Source organism: Erinaceus europaeus, chromosome 15 (assembly GCF_950295315.1).
Source record: "Erinaceus europaeus chromosome 15, mEriEur2.1, whole genome shotgun sequence".
Lineage (NCBI taxonomy): Eukaryota > Metazoa > Chordata > Mammalia > Eulipotyphla > Erinaceidae > Erinaceus > Erinaceus europaeus.
The window spans coordinates 19,229,927-19,247,211 of NC_080176.1; the positions used below are offsets into that span (position 1 = coordinate 19,229,927).

A 17,285-nucleotide genomic window follows, 5' to 3' on the forward strand; every position below is an offset into this window, starting at 1 on the left:
GAGGAGGAACAAACCACAAGGCACCATGGAGAGTTGCGGTTCAAGTTACAGTTTATGGACATTTTAAAAGCTGCAGCCTCACCCTCATGGCAGGTGCTTTGGACAGACCGCTCATACAAAATAAAAACGAATTCAGGCGGGAATGCCAAAGGCCATGCCCATGTCTGGGAGTCAACTGAGCAGCGAGTCCTACCACCTGGCTAGCCTGAAGTCTGCCTTTTGGGTAGTGAGTTCCGGGTCCCATTCTAGTTTTCCAGTCCAATCAGATATCAGGCACCTCACAGATGCCGTATACTGATTAGTCGCCCTTGAGGCCCCGCCCTCACAGGATCTTCATAGGATACTCGGAGCTCCAGTCCCAGCGCCAGCCTCGGAGCTTTCGACTTTCTATTGGATGGCCAGTTTCCAATTGAAAGGGGTTTTGAACGTCAGTTTTCGGGTGGCGCTGGCCATTGGTGCACAGGATGAAGGCGTGGCTTGAGGCTGCCGGTGCCTCCCAGAGATAGAGTACTGGAGACGAACCTCGGGACTGCGGCTCCGCTGTGCCCGGCCTCTCCCCCTGCTCCCGGGGGTAAGCCTGCGCGAGACCCCGCGCCCCCTCCCACTACCTTCCCAAGTGCGCCTGCGCAGCAACAGCCGCCCACCGAGTGCCCCAGCCTTCGCGCCTCCCTTTCCCCTTCCCCTCCCAGCCCTGTCACCCCTCCCACTCCCCGGGCCCTTTCGCGGGGTCCCCCAGTCCTGCTCCTTCCCCTTCCCACCCCCCCACCCCCCAGGACCCTGGCGCCCCACCCGCAAGGGCTGCGCCTCCGCGAACCGCTATGCGCGTCCTCCCAGACCCTGTGGGCCTCCCTGCCCTCTCAGCCGTCCGTGTCCTCCACGCAGGCCGCCGGCTCCTTCAGGATGACGCTGGACGTGGGGCCGGAGGATGAGCTGCCCGACTGGGCCGCCGCCAAGGAGTTTTACCAGAAGTACGACCCCAAGGACGTCATTGGCAGGTGAGGCTGCGCCCGGCGCCCCCGAAACCAAACTGCCGCGGCGGCCCTGCCTGAAGGGCGGTCGGTGCGCGTTCGGCGGGCGCGGGGCCAAGTCGGGCCTCAGCCATCGCGTCCTCTGGCCTTGGCCGCCGCTGTGTGTGCAGAGCCCCTTCCTAGGGTGGATCTGGCTTTTCGGGGTCCCGGGTGTGTTTTTCTTCCTTTAGTTTAAGAAAATGATTTATTTTCTTTGCATAGAGAAAAATTGGGGGGGGACAGAGACCCCTGCAGCACTCTGCTTCACAGCTTGCGAAACTCCACCCGGGAGGTGGCGGGGGACACCTGCGGCTTGAGCTCCGGTGCCCTCGACCAGGGGCGCCGCCATCCAGCCCAGGGCTCCCATGTCAAGACCAGGGCAGGGAAATCGAGATCCAGAGAAGTTGGGCCCTGGACTGGGGCGATAGCGTAATGCGCATGCAGAAAAGAAAATGTGCATACCAGAGGCTCTGAGGTCCCAGGTTTAATCCCCATCTCCACCACAAGGCAGAACTGAGCAGTGGACTGATAAAAAATATATATAATAATGATAAAAAGCAAAAGATGGGTCCTAGCCATGGTCCACAGTGCCATCTGAGGACTGGAGAGTTCTGAATGGGGAGGGTCACTGGTTAGTGGAGAAATACTTGGAGACTAGGCTCTTATTTCAGGCCAGCTCTCAACACACACACACACACACTTGCTACTCATACAGCCAGCACTTACTGTGTTCATTTATGTATGCATGAAATACTCAGCGAGTACCAGCCAGTGTTAGCTGCATGATGTGCTCTGGGATCTCAGAAAACCACAGCTTCCCAGAAGGGGCTGAGATTTGGGTCTTGAGGGATGAGTAGGAGTTCAGCATGTACAAACTATTGTATTTACTGTTGAATATAAAGCATTAATTCCCCAATAAAGAAATAAATTATTTTTAAAAATAAATTTTAAAAAAAAGGAGTTCAGCAGCACACAGGCTCAGGACGACCTCCCCCAGGGAAGCAGCGGCAGGTGTATTTGTTCATTCCAGATTTCCTAAGCACATACATTGGCTTAGGTGGACGGTGCCGATCACTGGAGAAAGGTTACTCTTCTCCTGAAGTTAATTCTAGTGGTTGAGACAGTGAACACAAAAGCAAGATAAAGATCAGCACATGGGCTCCGGAGGAAATTACTAATTTGTAGAGCAGTACAGGAAGAGGACTTCATGCAGCTGGAACTTGAAGGAAGAGATCGAATAGGTGTGTTCTGTTTGCAGACTGCGGCAGAGAACACAGCAAGTGCAAAGGCCTGATTGAGGCGAGATACAAGCAACAGATAGGAGCCCTTGGTGGGTGGGATGTAGGAAGAGTGGGGAGAGGGGGTGGAGTGAAGATGGAGAGAGACATTAAATATGTGCAGGGCTTTATGGAATTTGGCTTTATGGGCACTTATGGAATTTGACTTTTAAATTAGTGAAACTAGTTGAGCGCGAGGCGCAAGGACCAGCATAAGGATCCTGGTTTGAGCCCCCGGCTCCCCACCTGCAGGGGAGTCGCTTCACAGAGGGTAAAGCAGGTCTGCAGGTGTCTGTCTTTCTCTCCCCCTCTCTGTCTTCCCCTCCTCTCTCCATTTCTCTCTGTCCTGTCTAACAACTATGACATCAATAACAACAACAATAATAATAAAAAATTAGTGAAACTAGTGGTTTCAAGCAGCTTCTGACCGACATTTCTGTGATCCAGGAGCTAGCGACATTTGAGTACTAGTTATTAAAATGCAGGAGACTAGTGGAGGATCAGCTAAGCTAGCTCCGTTGTTCTGTTGTAAGTTGGAAATAAGAGTGGATCCTGGGGAGGGCGGTAGCATGATGGATTAAGCGCACATGGAGCAAAGCTCAAGGACCGCTGTAAGGATCCTGGTTCGAGCCCCCGGCTCCCCACCTTCAGGGGGGTCACCTCACAGGTGGTGAAGCAGGTCTGCAGATGTCTGTCTTTCTCTCCTCCTCTCTGTCTTCCCCTCCTCTCTCCATTTCTCTCTGTCCTATTCAACAGTGACAACAATAACAACGATAAACAGCAAAGGCAACAAAAGGGGAAAAAAATAGCTTCCAGGAAAGTGGATTTGTAGTAGTGCAGGCACTGAGCCCCAGCAATAACCCTGGAGGCAAAAAAAAAAAAAGAGTAGGTCTTAAATCCTACTACCTGGGGGGCGGTGACTCAGTGGAGCCCCTGCCTGGGTTGGCACCGCAGCACTGCACAGCAGTGACAGTAAACATAAACAACAGACCAGACCGGGGCTCTGGTCTTTCTCGTTCTCACACTCACAGTTTAAAGGTAGATAAATAGGGGGCCAGGAGCCGGGTGATGGTGCACCTGGTTGGGCGTACACGTTACCATGCACAGGACCCAGGTTTAAACCCCTGGTCTCCGCATGCAGGGGGAAAGCATCATAAGGGGCGAAGCAATGCTGTAGGTGTCTGTCTCTGTTTCCCCTTTCCCTCTAGATTTCTCTATCCAATAAAATAAATAAATAATTGAAAAGTAAATAGGGAAGCAGCTACGTGGGTAGAAGAAATGCCTTCTGAAAGGGAGTCAGGTGCTGGCACACTGGGTTAAGCGCACATAGTATGAAGTGCAAGGACCTGCAAAAGGATCCATGTTCAAGCCCCCGTTTCCCCACCTGCAAGGTAGTCACTTCAGAAGCTTCTTGTGAAGCAGGTCTGCAGGTGTCTGTCTTCCTCTCCCCCTCTCTTTCTTCCCCATCTCTCTTAATTTCTCTCTGTTCTACCCAGTAAAACAGAAAAAACTAAAATGACAGTAGGAGCAGTGGCTTTGTAGTGAAGGCACCAAGCCCAGCAATAACCCTGGAGGCAAAATTATAATAATAGCGCCTTTTAATGCATGAGGGCCACTGCTTCAGTCTCTAGCACCTCGTGATCAAGTGGTGCTCTGGCATCTCTCTCTCTCTCTCTCTCACACACACACACACACACACACACTTTATTATTATTCTCTTTTTAACAAGGTGGTGAGGGATTGACTGAGGCTTTCTATATGCATGACACCATCGGGAGGCTTCTCCAGCCAGATTTTTTTATTCTGTGTACAGATGGGGAGGGGGTGGGTCATGGACAAGGGAGGAGGAAGCATTAGTACTGTCCATGGTGGCCCGGGAGGTGGCGCAGTGGTAAAGCTTTAGACTCTCAGGCATGAGGCCCTGCAGGTGGGGAGCCAGGGGCTCGAACCGGGATCCTTACGCCGGTCCCTGCGCTTTGCGCCACATGCGCTTAACCCACTGCGCCACCGCCCGACCCCCGTGGTTTCTTTTTCAACAGTCATCCCTGAGTAGTGAAACTGCAAAGAGTACCCAAAAACAAAATAGTGTTTGCTCTACTCCTGACCCATAAATAAATCTTTTTAAAATAAGTGAGCTGTTTACTGTTGAATGTAAAACTAATTTCCCAATAAAGAAATTTTTTAAAAAGTAAGTTATGGAGGGCTAGGGTGATAGAGCAGCAGGATAAGCACACGTGATACAAAGCACAGAGACTGGCCTAAGGATCCTGGTTCAAGCCTCCAGCTCCCCACCTGCAGGGGGTTATTTCACAAAGGGTGAAGCAGGTCTGCAGGTGTCTGTGTTTCTTTTCCCCTCTCTGTCTGCCCCTCCTCTCTTGATGTCTCTCTTTGTCCCATCCAACAACAACAATGGTAATAACAACAACGGCAACAAAAATGAGAAAAATAGCCTCCAGGAACAATGGATTCATAGGACAGGCACTGAGCCCCAACAATAACCCTGGAGGCAAAAAAAAAAAAAAAAGTAAGCCATGGATTCTGCCTTGGACGTCACTACAAAGAACTCCTTGGGAGAGAGTTAATATGGTAATCCTGGGAGTCGGGCGGTAGTGCTTGGGCTAAGCGCAGGTGGCGCAAGGCGCAAGGACTGGCATAAGGATCCCTGTTTGAGCCCCAGGCTCCCCACCTACAGGGGAGTTGCTTCACAGGCCGTGAAGCAGGTCTGCAGGTGTCTGTCTTTCTCTCCCCCTCTCTGTCTTCCCCTCATGTCTCCATTTCTCTCTGTCCTATCCAACAACAATGACATCAATAACAACTACAATGAAACAACAAGGACAACAAAAGGGAATAAATAAATAAATAAATATAAAAAAGTTTTTTAAAAAAGTTTAAAAAAAATATGGTAAGCCTAGAACTTCCTGACGCACGGTAAGTGCTCAGTACAGATGTATTATTACACTTTTGCCTTTATTCTATTTTAAAGAGTGGTATTTATTTATTAGTACAGAGCGAGACATTGAGAAAGGAGAGTGAGATAGAGAGACACCTGCAGCACTACTTTACCCTGCAGGTGGGTGCTGGATGCTCGGACCCAGTACCTTGCCTATCGTAATGCCTGTGCTCTACCAGGTGCACCACTACCTGGCCCCTATTTATTTGTTTCTATACAAGAAACCAGAACATTGCTCGTTCTAGCTCATGTGGGAATGAGTAGAAGAGAGACAAGAATGAAATTCAAGAGACCGATTAGGAAGTTCTTGAGTCACCCAGAATAGTTTTGATTAGAATTAGGGTTATAGAGCTGGAGAAAAGCTCACAGCCTTAGGCTACGAGACTTGGCACAGTTTTCTCAAGGGTTGGACATATAGGCCAGGAAGGAAAGAAAAATAATAAACATCACTTGGAAAGGTTGACTTTGTGCATTTGAGTACTAGTTATTAAAATGGAGAAGACTGGTGAGGAATCAGCTTGTGGGAAGGAGGGGTGGGCCAATCAGGAGTTCTGTTTGTAAAATGCAAATTTATGAACTGGCCCATTGCACATCTGGTTGACGGCACAGGGGCCCAAATTCAAGCCCTTGTCCCCACCTGAAGGGAGAAGCTTCACAAGTAGTGGAGCAGTGCTGCAGGTGTCCCTCTTTCTCCCTCTATTTCTCTCTACCTCTATCAGGGAAAAATGAAAGATAATGGCCACTGGGAATGGAGTTGACAAGGCCCCAAATCCCAGCAATAACCCAGATGGCAAAATAAATAAATAAACAAACAAACAAACTGTTAAGCTTTGTCTTGTTTTGTTTTTGCCAGAGCACTAGTTGCTGGTGGTGCTGGGGATTGAACCTGGAGCCTTGGTGCCTTGGGCATGAAAGTCTTTTTGCAGAACAAGGGCAACAAAAGGGAAAATAAATAAATTAATTAAATAATAAAAATTTAAAAAGAGAGAAAGACATCTGCAGCACTGCTCCATCACTCTTGAAGTTCCCCCCTTGCACACAGGGACTGGGGGCTTGAATTTGAGTCCTTGTATATGGTAACATGCACCCTACCACCATCCAGCCTCTTGGTTTTTTGTTTGTTTGTTTGTTTTGTTTTGTTTTCTTATTTTTTAACCAGAGCACTGTTCAGGTCTGGCTTATGGTGGTATGGGGGATGGAACCTGGGACTTTGGAGCCTCAGGCATGATTTATTTATTTTTCCTTTTTTTTTTTTTTTTAAGATTTTACTTATTTATTTTTAATATTCCCTTTTTTTTTGCTGTTATTATTGTTGTTATTGATGTCGTTGTTATTGGATAGGACAGAGAAATGGAGAGAGGAGGGGAAGATGGGGAGAGAAAGACAGACGCCTGCAGACCTGCTTCTCCGCCTGTGAAGCAACTGCCCTGCAAGTGGGGAGCCGGGGGCTTGAACCGGGATCCTTACACCGATCCTTGCCCTTTGCACCACCTGCGCTTAACCCACTGCGCTACCGCCCGACTCCCTAATGTTATTTTTAATTATCTTTATTTACCACGCAACTCCCAAGATTTTACTTATTAATTAGAAAGATAGGAGGTGAGAGAGAACCAGACATCACTGTGGTACATATGTTACAAGGGACTGAACTCGTGACCTCATGCTTGAGAGTCCAGTGCTTTATCCACTGTGCCACCTCCTGGGCCACAAAGATTTATTTATTAATGAGAGGGAGAGAATCAGAGCATAACTTACTCACATGCACGTAGGGGAATCAAATTCAGAAGGACTCCATACTTGATAGTTACAATACACACAGAGAGAGAATAAAGATTTTTAAAAGATTTTATCAGTCCATGGTGGTTGAGTGCACATGTTACAGTGCTCAAGGAACTGAGTTTGAGCCTCCGGTCCCCACCTGCAGGGGGAAAGCCTCACAGGTGGTGAATCAGTGTCTCTTTCCCCCCTCTACCTTCCCCTACCCTCTCAATTTCTGACTGTCTCTATCCAATAAAAAATTTACAGAAAAAAAAAAAATTTTACCAGTCCATAGCTGGCAAAATAGCTCACATGCATAGTGGACAGCTTTGCCATGTACATGACCCAAGTTCCAGCCTGGCCTCCACTGCATTGAGGAAGTGTCAGTGCTGTGGTTTCTTTTTCTGCCTCTCTGTCTCTGTCTAAAAGAGAAAATAAGAACAAGAGAATCACACTGGCATATATGATGTCTGGGCTAGAACTCAGGACCTGATGCTTGAGAGTTCAAGGCTCTAAGCAGTGCACCAACTCCTGGAGTACTACTGTGTTCTTATAAATTTTATTTTTGGGGGTCGGGCGGTAGCACAGAGGGTTAAGCACAAATGGCACAAAGCGCAATGACCGGTGCAGATACAGTTCCAAGCCCCCAGCTCCCCACCTACAGGAGGGTCACTTCACAAGTGGTGATGCAGGTCTACAGGTGTCTATCTTTCTCTCCCTTTCTCTGTCTTCCCCTCTCTCAATTTCTCTCTGACCTATCTCAACAACAATTACAGCAACAACAACAACAACAATAACAACGATGACAGACAAGGGCAACAAAGGGGGAAAAAGCCTCCAGGAGCAGTGGATTCATAGTGCAGGCACCAAGCCCAGCAATAACCCGGAGGCAAAAAAATATATATATTGTTTTTATTTATTTTGGATAGAGAGAGACATTGAGAAGGAAATGGGAGGTAGACACCTGCAGCTTCCCCTTGTAAGTGGGGACTGGGGGGCTTGAACGCAGGTCCTTACATCCCATAACGTGTGCGCTTAACCAGCTGCTCCACTGCTTGGCTCCCACCTTCTGTATTTTAATACATATTTTTATCAGACCATCACTCAACTCTCGTTGCCAGTGAATGGGGCCTCCTGAATGCAAGTCCCCTGAGCTACCAATGTGCCATCTCCTCGCCACCAGATCCTGTCAGATGCCACACAAAGATACCAAAACACAAAACAACTGGGAGAGCAGGAATTTTGGAGACAATGGATACCAGGGAAGCAAACTCAGGACCCCACGCTTTGGAATACAATGCTTTATCCTCACGCCACCTTCCCAGCCACTTTTTAAAGCCTTTTGAAGATATTGTGGGTTGCAGCCTGGGAGGTGGTGGACTCTCAAGTGTGATGTCCCAAGTTTGATCCCCCAGCATTATATGAGCTCTGGTTATCTCTCTCTCATACATAAATACTAAAAGAAAAAAAAGGGGGGGGTAGATAGCATAATGGTTATGCAGAGACTCTTATACCTGAGGCTCCAAAGTTCAATCCCCCGTACCACTGTTAGCCAGAATTGAGCTGTGCTCTGGTTGGGGGGGGGGGGGGGGGCCGGGAGAGGCATATTTCAGAGTTGCCAAAGCAGCTGCGAGTGAATCACATACATGGACGTTAACTGATGGCAAATTTGGGACCTAGACAGTGGTCTCCCTCGTTTCAACTTAAGTGTTCTAGCTAATGACATGAAACTTACGTGAAGTATTTCAAGATAATGGTAGAATTTGGATGGGGTGACCCGGAAGTGAATAAGATTTGGAGGGTGCCTTGGGCCATCTACTTTCTTCTTGCAGGATTCCAGTGCAAGGGATGGGTACTGGGGCTCCGTGTGGGAGGTCTTGTCTAGGCTTAGCCGTGAAGGGCGGGCCAGTGACAGTCCCCAAGTTGCTCACCGAGGCACCTGCGAAGCTCTTAGAGGCCAGGATGAGCTCTCAGCGGCTCCCCTGTTGTCTCCCTGGGCCCTGAGAGATGGTGGGTGTGAGGAGACTGAGGGAGCGGGAGGCCCTGACCTGTGTGTGCATTGTCTGACTCTGGCAGAGGAGTGAGCTCTGTGGTCCGCCGCTGTGTTCATCGAGCTACTGGCCAGGAATTTGCGGTGAAGATCATGGAGGTGACAGCCGAACGGCTGAGTTCTGAGCAACTGGAGGAGGTGCGAGAAGCTACTCGGCGAGAGACACATATCCTTCGCCAGGTCGCTGGCCACCCCCATATCAGTGAGGTTCCACTCCCCCTCCTGTTAGCTGCCAGCCATCTCCTGACGGCCCCGCCCCCCCGCCCCCCCAAGGTGCCTCTGTCCCATTTCCTTGCCGCTGTGCTCTACCGCAGAGCCTGGGCAACCTTGGGAGCCCATGGCCTCCTCTGGTTCTCCTTCTTTCCCAGTCACAGCCCACTGCTGCCTCAGGGTGGGAAAGTCCCTTTAACGTGCACCTGCTTCCTTCCATCTCTGTCTCTGCCTCTCTGCCTCTTTCCCCAGTCACTCTCATCGATTCCTACGAGTCTTCTAGCTTCATGTTCCTGGTGTTTGACCTGTGAGTATCCACTCTCCCCATCCCCTATCCAGAACTCCTCCTCCTCCCTTCCTCCGCACCTCCATGCAGTGCCCCAGTCTTACTTGCAATGAGACCACCCAGTTCACACCTTCCTCTGTCTCCTCTCCCTTGGTCCCCTGACTGAGGCAGTTTCTTAAGAGGAGTTTTTATTTATTACCAGTAAAGTCCAGAGAGTTGTCTTTATAACTCATGTGGCCACTGTCCCAGCCTGTCCTGTTATAAAGTTAGCAGGAAGAAGAAAAATGATTTTAAGCAGTCAGAGGTGGCTCACTGGGTAGAGTTGAGGGCATGACTTGCATGCAAGAGGCCAAGAGGCTGTAGGTTCAATCCCTGGCACTATGTATGCAAGATGAGATGCACTGCTAGCTTATATCTTTCTTTTTTTTTTTTTTTTAAGATTTTTAAAATTTATCTACTGATGAAAAATAAGGAGAGAAAGAAAGAACCAGACATCACTCTGGTACATGTGCTGCCGGGGATTGAACTCACGACCTCAACGACAACATCAATAACAACAACAACAATAACTGCAACAATAAAACAAGGGCAACAAAAGGGGATAAATAAATATTAAAAAATTTAAAAAAGATTTCATCTTTTAAATTTTTTAATATTTATTTTCCCTTTTGTTGCCCTTGTTTTTTATTATTGTTATAATTATTGTTGTTGTTATTGATGTCGTCATCGTTAGATGGGACAGAGAGAAATGGAGAGAGGAGGGGAAGACAGAGAAGGGGAGAGAAAGATAAGACACCTGCAGACCTGCTTCACCACAACCCCACTGCAGGTGGAGAGTTGGGGGCTCGAACCGGGATCCTTACACTGGACCTTGTGCCACGTGCGCTTAACCTGTTGTGCTACTGCCTGACTCCCAAGATTTCATCATTTTTTAAGTATTTGTATTTATTATTGAATTTAGTATTGTATTTATTATACAGAGAAATGGGGGGATAGAAGGGGAGAGAGAGAAAAAAAAAAGGGAGAGAGACAGACACCTACAGCCCAAGTTCCCCACTCATGAAGCTTTCCCCCTGCAGGTAGGGATCAGGGGCTTGAACCCAGGTCCTTGTGCACTGTAATGTGTGCACTTAACCATGTGTGCTACTACCTGGCCCCAAAAGAACTGTTTTTAAGCTGTTTAAAAAGGGTAGCTCTCATGAGTTGATTGTTCTTATCTCACTCAGCAGTCTCTTGTCTAACCCCTTCCACTGGTGTCTCTCTCTACCCATCACCACTTTTTTGGTTAGTCTGAATCTTCATGTCATAGCTTATATGACAGAATGTAAGCCAACTGCAAAGGTATTTCAGAAGTGAATGATTTAAATAACAAATATTAGGGCAGGGAAATGGCACAGTGGGTAAAGCATTGGACTTGATCAAGTATTAAAAAAAATTAGTATCAGATATTTGAAAGGCCATTTGGAAAAATTCAAGGATAGTTTTTGTGCATTTCAGGGTAATGGAACACAGTCCCTCACTAATGTGTGACACAACTGAGCTGCCTCCTGGGCCCGGCTTCTTCTGTGTTTTTATATGTTGAGAGGAAGGGACACTAAGCACTGCTTCACATCCATGGACTCCAGCCCCCCCATCCTTTTTTTTTTTTTTTTATCCGTGGTGTTACCGTGTTATATCAGGTATTAAACCCAGGGCCTCATGCATGGAAGGCATGCACTCAACTGCAGATCTACCTACCAGGTCTGAAGTTGTTTTATTTTTAAAAATATATTTTTATTACCATATAGAGACAGATTGAGAGGGGAGATAGAGAGGGAGAGGGACAGAAAGACACCAGCGTGAACACTGCTTCATCATTCGTGAAGCTTTCCCCTGCAGGTGGGAACTAGGGGCTTGAACCTGTGTCCTTGCACACTGTTAATGTGCGCACCTACCCAGATGTGCCACCACCTGCCCTGCGATCTGGGTTTTTGTTTAAAGATCTCTTTATTTTCTGAGAGAGGTGGAGACCAGAGGACTGTTTTGTCATAGAAAGTGAAAGGCGTTGAATCTAGGGCCTCTTGCATGCGAGGAGTGTGTTTACTCTATCCTCTCTCCAGGAGTTTTAATACAGAAATGGCTTTGGCAAAAGACAGAGGGAGGTTAAGAAGCATCTGTTACACTAGTTGTGTATTTACGGAACAGTAATCTACCCCAAGTAATACTCAGTGTGTTCTTTTAAGACTGCCTTAGAGCTGGAATTAAGCATTTTAAGATAAAGAAAAAAAAAAAAAAAGGAAGATTCATATTTGAGTCCTGTTCAGTTTTTTTTTTTTGTTTGTTCTGAAATGGTTTATCATCTAAATAGATTCACCTTTAAGACATTTTCTAAAGAAAAAGAAAATATATGTATATATGGTTTTTTTGTTTGTTTTTTCTTTTACCAGAGCACTGTTCACCTTGGCTTGTGGTGGAGCTGGGAATTGAACCTGGGACATCAGAGCCTCAAGCATATGAAAAGTCTTTTTTGCATAACCATTATGCTATCTTTCCCAGGCTGCTCAAAAAATCATCCTTTTTTTTTTTTTTAACCAGAGCACTGTTCAGCTCTGGCTGAACTTGGGACTTTGGAGTGTCAGGCATGAGAGTCTGTTTGCCTGACCATTATGCTATCTACCCTCTGCCCCCCCTTTTTTAATATTCATTTATTCCCTTTTGTTGCCCTTGTTTTATTGTTGTAGTTATTGTTGTTGTCATTGTTAGCTAGAACAGAGAGAAAACAACAGAGGGGGAGAGAAAGAGAGACACCTGCAGACCTGCTTCACCGCTTGTGAAGCGACTCCCTTGCAGTTGGGGAGCCGGGGGCTCAAACTGGGATCCTTGAGCTGGTCCTTGTGCTTTGCGCCACATGCGCTGCTTAACCCGCTGTGCTACCGCCCGACTCCCTCAAACTCATTCTTTTAGAGAGAGTGAGAGGTGCCAAAGTATTGCTCTACCATCCATGGAGCTCCCCTACTGCTGTCTGTGGTGCTGCTGCTGCTGCTTCCTTTTTTTTACCAGAGCACTGTTCAGCTCTGGCTTATGGTGGTGCAGGGGATTAAAGCTTTGGAAACTCAGGCATGAGAGTCTCTTTGCGTAACCATTATGCTTTCTTCTAGCGTTTGCCCTTCTTCCGTAGCCAGTTAATGGCTTTGAAAGTGACTGGGATCCATGTGGATTCAGTCGGCTATCTGCCCTCTAGCCCCCCCCCCTTTTTAAAGATTTAATTAATTTATTATTGGATAGAGACAGAGAAATTGAGAGTAGGGGGAGATAGCGGAGAGAGAGAGAGACACCTGCAGCTCTATTTCACCACTTGTGAAACTTTCCCCTGTAGGTGGGACCAGGGGCTTGAACCCAAGTCCTTGTACACTGTGGTGTGTGTAGTTAACCACGTGTACCACCACCTGGCCCCTTGTCTATTTTTTTAAAAATATTTAATTTATCGGGAGTCGGGCTGTAGCGCAGCGGATTAAGCGCAGGTGGCGCAAAGCACAAGGACCGGCGTAAGGATCCCGGTTCGAACCCCGGCTCCCCACCTGCAGGGGAGTCGCTTCACAGGCGGTGAAGCAGGTCTGCAGGTGTCTGTCTTTCTCTCCTCCTCTCTGTCTTCCCCTCCTCTCTCCATTTCTCTCTGTCTTATCCAACAACGACTACAACAATAATAACTACAACAATAAAACAACAAGGGCAACAAAAGGGAATAAATAAAATAAATATTTAAAAAATTTAATTTATCTATGGTGCTTCTGTGTGATGCTGGGGCTCAAACTCAGGGCCTTGCACTTGATTATGGTGTGTGCTCTACTTGGTGAGCTATCACCCAGCTCCTAAAGGCCTTTTTTTGAGTATAGGATAATCACTTTTAGATAACCAGGGTCTGTCTCCTGTAAATTATTGTCACGAGATAGCTCTTACAGTGGTCTGGGAGGTAGCGCAATGGATAAAGTGCTTGACTCTCAAGCGGGAGGGAGGTCCTGAGTTTAAGCCCCAGCAGCACATGTACCAGAGTGATGTCTGGTTCTTTTTCATCAATAAATAAAATCTTAAAAAAAAAAAAAATGGCTCTTACTACTAAAACAGCCCTGCTGTAGCACAGTACAAATATTTCAGCCTTCAACCCACTGGTCCCTACTGCCCTTGACATCTGGTTCACTCTGAGTGCTCGATCTGGGGACCCTAAATTTGTCTAGAGAGGAACCTCTCTTTCCTAGTCTTTCTCATGGCGTTTCCTGTGAAAACTTACCCCAGGGTAAGTTGCGCCTACCTCCCAACCTCTGTCCATTAGGATGCGGAAGGGAGAGCTGTTTGACTATCTCACAGAGAAGGTGGCCCTTTCAGAAAAGGAAACCAGGTAACGGCTGAGCCTGCAAACCCCCCCCCCCACCCCCCGAACGGGATGGGACGGGTGGGACGAAGCAGAGGAGACTGCACTTCCCTCAGGTCCATCATGAGGTCTCTGCTGGAGGCAGTGAACTTTCTCCATGCCAACAACATTGTGCACCGAGACCTGAAGCCGGAGAATATTCTCTTGGATGACCACATGCAGATCCGACTTTCAGATTTCGGCTTCTCCTGCCACTTGGAACCTGGCGAGAAGCTTCGAGGTGAGGGGGTCTCAGGCCCTCAGAGGCTTGGGGTGGGAAGGAGGCCCATGCGTGAGCCTGGGTGGCTGGGTCTGAGCACTGAGTCCCATAGGAGACGTCAGTGAGTGCTTGCCTAGTGCATTCTGCTTGTAAAGTTTGTGTGTCTTAAAGTGGGGTCCTGAGCTGGGGAGGCATGATGCCAGGTGGATAGATGGGCAAGGGACAGTAGGCAGGGGGCTATGCCAGGAAAGCCAGGGGACCTGGCGCCCGATTCAACGGAAGGGACCCAGAGAAGGAGGCTCCAGAGCTGGACTGTGGGAGGTGGAACCTGTCCCAGGAGATGAAGGCAGTTTGGGAGAGCAGGACTCAGTCATCACTTTAGGCTCAGACAGGGTCACAGCAGACTCACATGTGGCCAGACAGGGCTGCTTACCCAGTGTTAGCACATCTGTCCTGACAGAACTACATCTAGTAAAACCAAGTTCAAGTGTGGGGCCCCTTTGAGCCTTTAGTCAGGCTACTTTCTCTCAGTGCTTTTGCTCCAGATGAACATATGGAGCTAGTTCTTCCAGATTCCTTCAACAACTCTTACATAAAATTTGTAACCCCGTTTTATAGATTAACATAAAGAGATGTCAGGTGGGTAAAACAGCTTGCTTAGTGGGCCTGCTTTGCCATGTATACCACCCAGGTTCGATCCCAGCCCCCACCACATTGGAGGGGAGCTTTAATGCTGTAGTCTCTCTCTCCCCCCCCTCAAAAATTTCAACCCAGAAAGGTAAAGCCATAGTGATTAGAAAAAAAAAAAAGAGAGTGGTCCAGGAGGTGACACAGTGGTAAAGCTTTGGACTCTCAAGCACAAGGTCCCGAGTTCGATCCCTGACAGCACATGTGCCAGAATGATGTCTGGTTCTTTCTCTGTCGTCCTAGCTTTCTCATAAATAAATAAGATCTTTAAAAAAAAAAATAGAGAGAGGGAGAGAGACAAGGAGACGGGTGGTAGCACAGTGGTTAAGCACAGGTGGCACAAAAAGGACCAGCATAAGGATCCCACTTTGAGCGCCTGGCTCCCCACCTGCAGGGGAGTCACTTCACAAGTGGTGAAGCAGGTGTCTGTCTTTCTCTCCCCCACTCTCCATTTTCTCTCGGTCCTATCTAACAACAATGACAACAGTAATAACTACAACAATAAAGCAAGGGCAACAAAAGGGAAGAAATAAGAAAAAGGAAGATGAAGATGTCCTACCCAAAGTCACCCAGCTGAAATGTGAACTTGGGCAGTCTGACCCGAGCTCGTGCCTATAATCTTTGAACATTAAGTGTCCATGAATTCCATGCTTTGTTTGCCTTTTGGCTTCCACATTCTCTTACCATTCTGGAAGTATCTTATTCCTGCCTATTCCACCCTCTCTTGACTAGAGCAACTCAGGTTTCATGTTAACGTTCCAAGTCAGATTAGACGGCTTTCATGACACACACTCACCCTGTTATTTCCTGCTTGCTTTCTCGTGAACACTTGGTCTGGGGCATGGCTAAGGCCACTGAGTTTAGGGTGTATCATGAAGTACATGAAGGAAGGTTAGTAGATATTTAGTGTAGAAATGAATTTCTCTAGTCATTTTCACTTTAGGCCTATTAAGACCTAGAAATGTGAAGCTTTCCCCGTAGATAGGAACGGGGGAGGGGGGGTTAGAACCTGGGTCTTTGCACATTGTAACATGCACTCTACTAGGTGCACTTCTGCCCAGCCCTCAGGGAACTGTTTCAGCGAGGGCTTTTTGGTTTTAATACTGTATGATTCTCACTTTCTTTTGTTCTCCTTGTGCGCTGTTACAGTCCCTCCCACTCACCAGAGTAGAGACTGTAGGGAGAGGGAGCAGTTTGGGCAGGAAGGAACTCAGAAAAGATTACATTTGTATTTCCCACATTGCATCTCTGGTGGCAAACTATATGTGTGTGCGTGGCATCCATCAACCTCAGCCTCTCTCTCTCCTCAGAACTATGTGGGACCCCAGGGTATCTAGCACCAGAGATCCTAAAATGCTCCATGGATGAAACGCACCCTGGATACGGCAAAGAGGTCGACCTGTGAGTGTGTAGCGGCCCCTCCCCTCCTGCCCCGCGTCCTGACACTCGCCGAGGCCGGCCTAGCTCTGCCTGACTCGTATCTCTTTCCCAGCTGGGCCTGTGGGGTGATCCTGTTCACGCTCCTGGCTGGCTCCCCACCATTCTGGCACCGGCGCCAGATCCTGATGCTGCGCATGATCATGGAGGGCCAGTACCACTTCAGCTCGCCTGAGTGGGATGACCGTTCCAACACCGTCAAAGACCTGGTGAGCTGGGGCTGCGAGGGTGAGGATGGAGGCCCAGAGTCGCTCCTTACTCCGGGGTCTCCCCTAGATCTCTAAGCTGCTGCAGGTGGATCCCAAGGAGCGGCTGACCGCCGAGCAGGCATTACAGCACCCCTTCTTTGAGCGCTGTGAAGGCAGCCAGTCCTGGAACCTAACCCCCCGCCAGCGCTTCCGGGTAAGCCTGGGTACATCGGGGCTTTGGGCTGTGCCTCTGTCCTGGCGGGGCTCTGCCCACGTTCATGACGCCCCCCCCCCCCCCAGGTGGCCGTGTGGACAGTGTTGGCTGCTGGCCGGGTGGCTTTGAGTACCCACCGTATGCGACCACTGACCAAGAACGCACTGCTGCGTGACCCATATGCCCTGCGGCCAGTTCGGCGGCTCATCGACAACTGCGCCTTCCGCCTATATGGGCACTGGGTGAAGAGGGGCGAGCAGCAGAACCGCGCCGCCCTCTTCCAGCACCAGCCCCCTCGGCCTTTTGCCATCCGTGGCCCTGAAGAAGAGGGGGACACAGCTCCCATGGACGAGACCATGTTGGTGCTGGGCTAGCGCCCCAGCTCTGGGGAGTCCCAGGAAAACATTCTCTGGGAAGAGAGCTTCCATCATTCCAAGCTGCCCTCTGACCCCACTGTCAAAAGACCTTCCTGTCTGCCTACTGACCACTGGCCAAGGGCATGGAGACTAGAACTGAGTGGGTGGGTTCCACCAGGATGCCATACTGCCTGCCTCACACCACCTGTGCCACGCATGCAATAAAATCAACGTGCCGGGAGAGCCAAGCTCCTATGTCTG

At 48.6% G+C, this 17,285-nt stretch overlaps 1 protein-coding gene across 3 annotated transcripts; it reads left to right on the plus strand.

Annotated features, from left to right (window-relative positions):
* Positions 1 to 415: 415 nt before the first annotated feature.
* PHKG2 (phosphorylase kinase catalytic subunit gamma 2) lies at positions 416 to 17,272 on the plus strand. 3 transcript variants are annotated; one of them, XM_007530024.3, is made up of 10 exons: positions 416 to 571; positions 883 to 995; positions 9,069 to 9,244; positions 9,505 to 9,559; positions 13,845 to 13,910; positions 14,000 to 14,163; positions 16,140 to 16,230; positions 16,322 to 16,475; positions 16,543 to 16,668; positions 16,755 to 17,272. In XM_007530024.3, exons 2-10 carry the CDS (start codon positions 901 to 903, stop codon positions 17,040 to 17,042), a joined length of 1,215 nt encoding a protein of 404 aa, XP_007530086.1. In that variant the 5' UTR covers positions 416 to 571; positions 883 to 900; the 3' UTR covers positions 17,043 to 17,272. The 3 variants fall into 3 exon arrangements, with proteins under 3 accessions (XP_007530086.1, XP_060029068.1, XP_060029067.1); XM_060173084.1 differs by lacking the exon at positions 416 to 571 and having other exon boundaries at positions 668 to 995; XM_060173085.1 differs by lacking the exons at positions 9,069 to 9,244; positions 9,505 to 9,559.
* The last annotated feature ends 13 nt before the right edge of the window (positions 17,273 to 17,285 follow it).

Bases quoted from the DNA above. Each gene is read 5' to 3' on its own strand.
- PHKG2 (XM_007530024.3), top strand. From the start codon at position 901: ATGACGCTGGACGTGGGGCCGGAGGATGAGCTGCCCGACTGGGCCGCC. The intron at 9,245-9,504 runs GTGAGGTTCCAC...CTCTTTCCCCAG, and splicing joins CGCTGGCCACCCCCATATCA to TCACTCTCATCGATTCCTAC. The intron at 16,476-16,542 runs GTGAGCTGGGGC...GGTCTCCCCTAG, and splicing joins CCAACACCGTCAAAGACCTG to ATCTCTAAGCTGCTGCAGGT.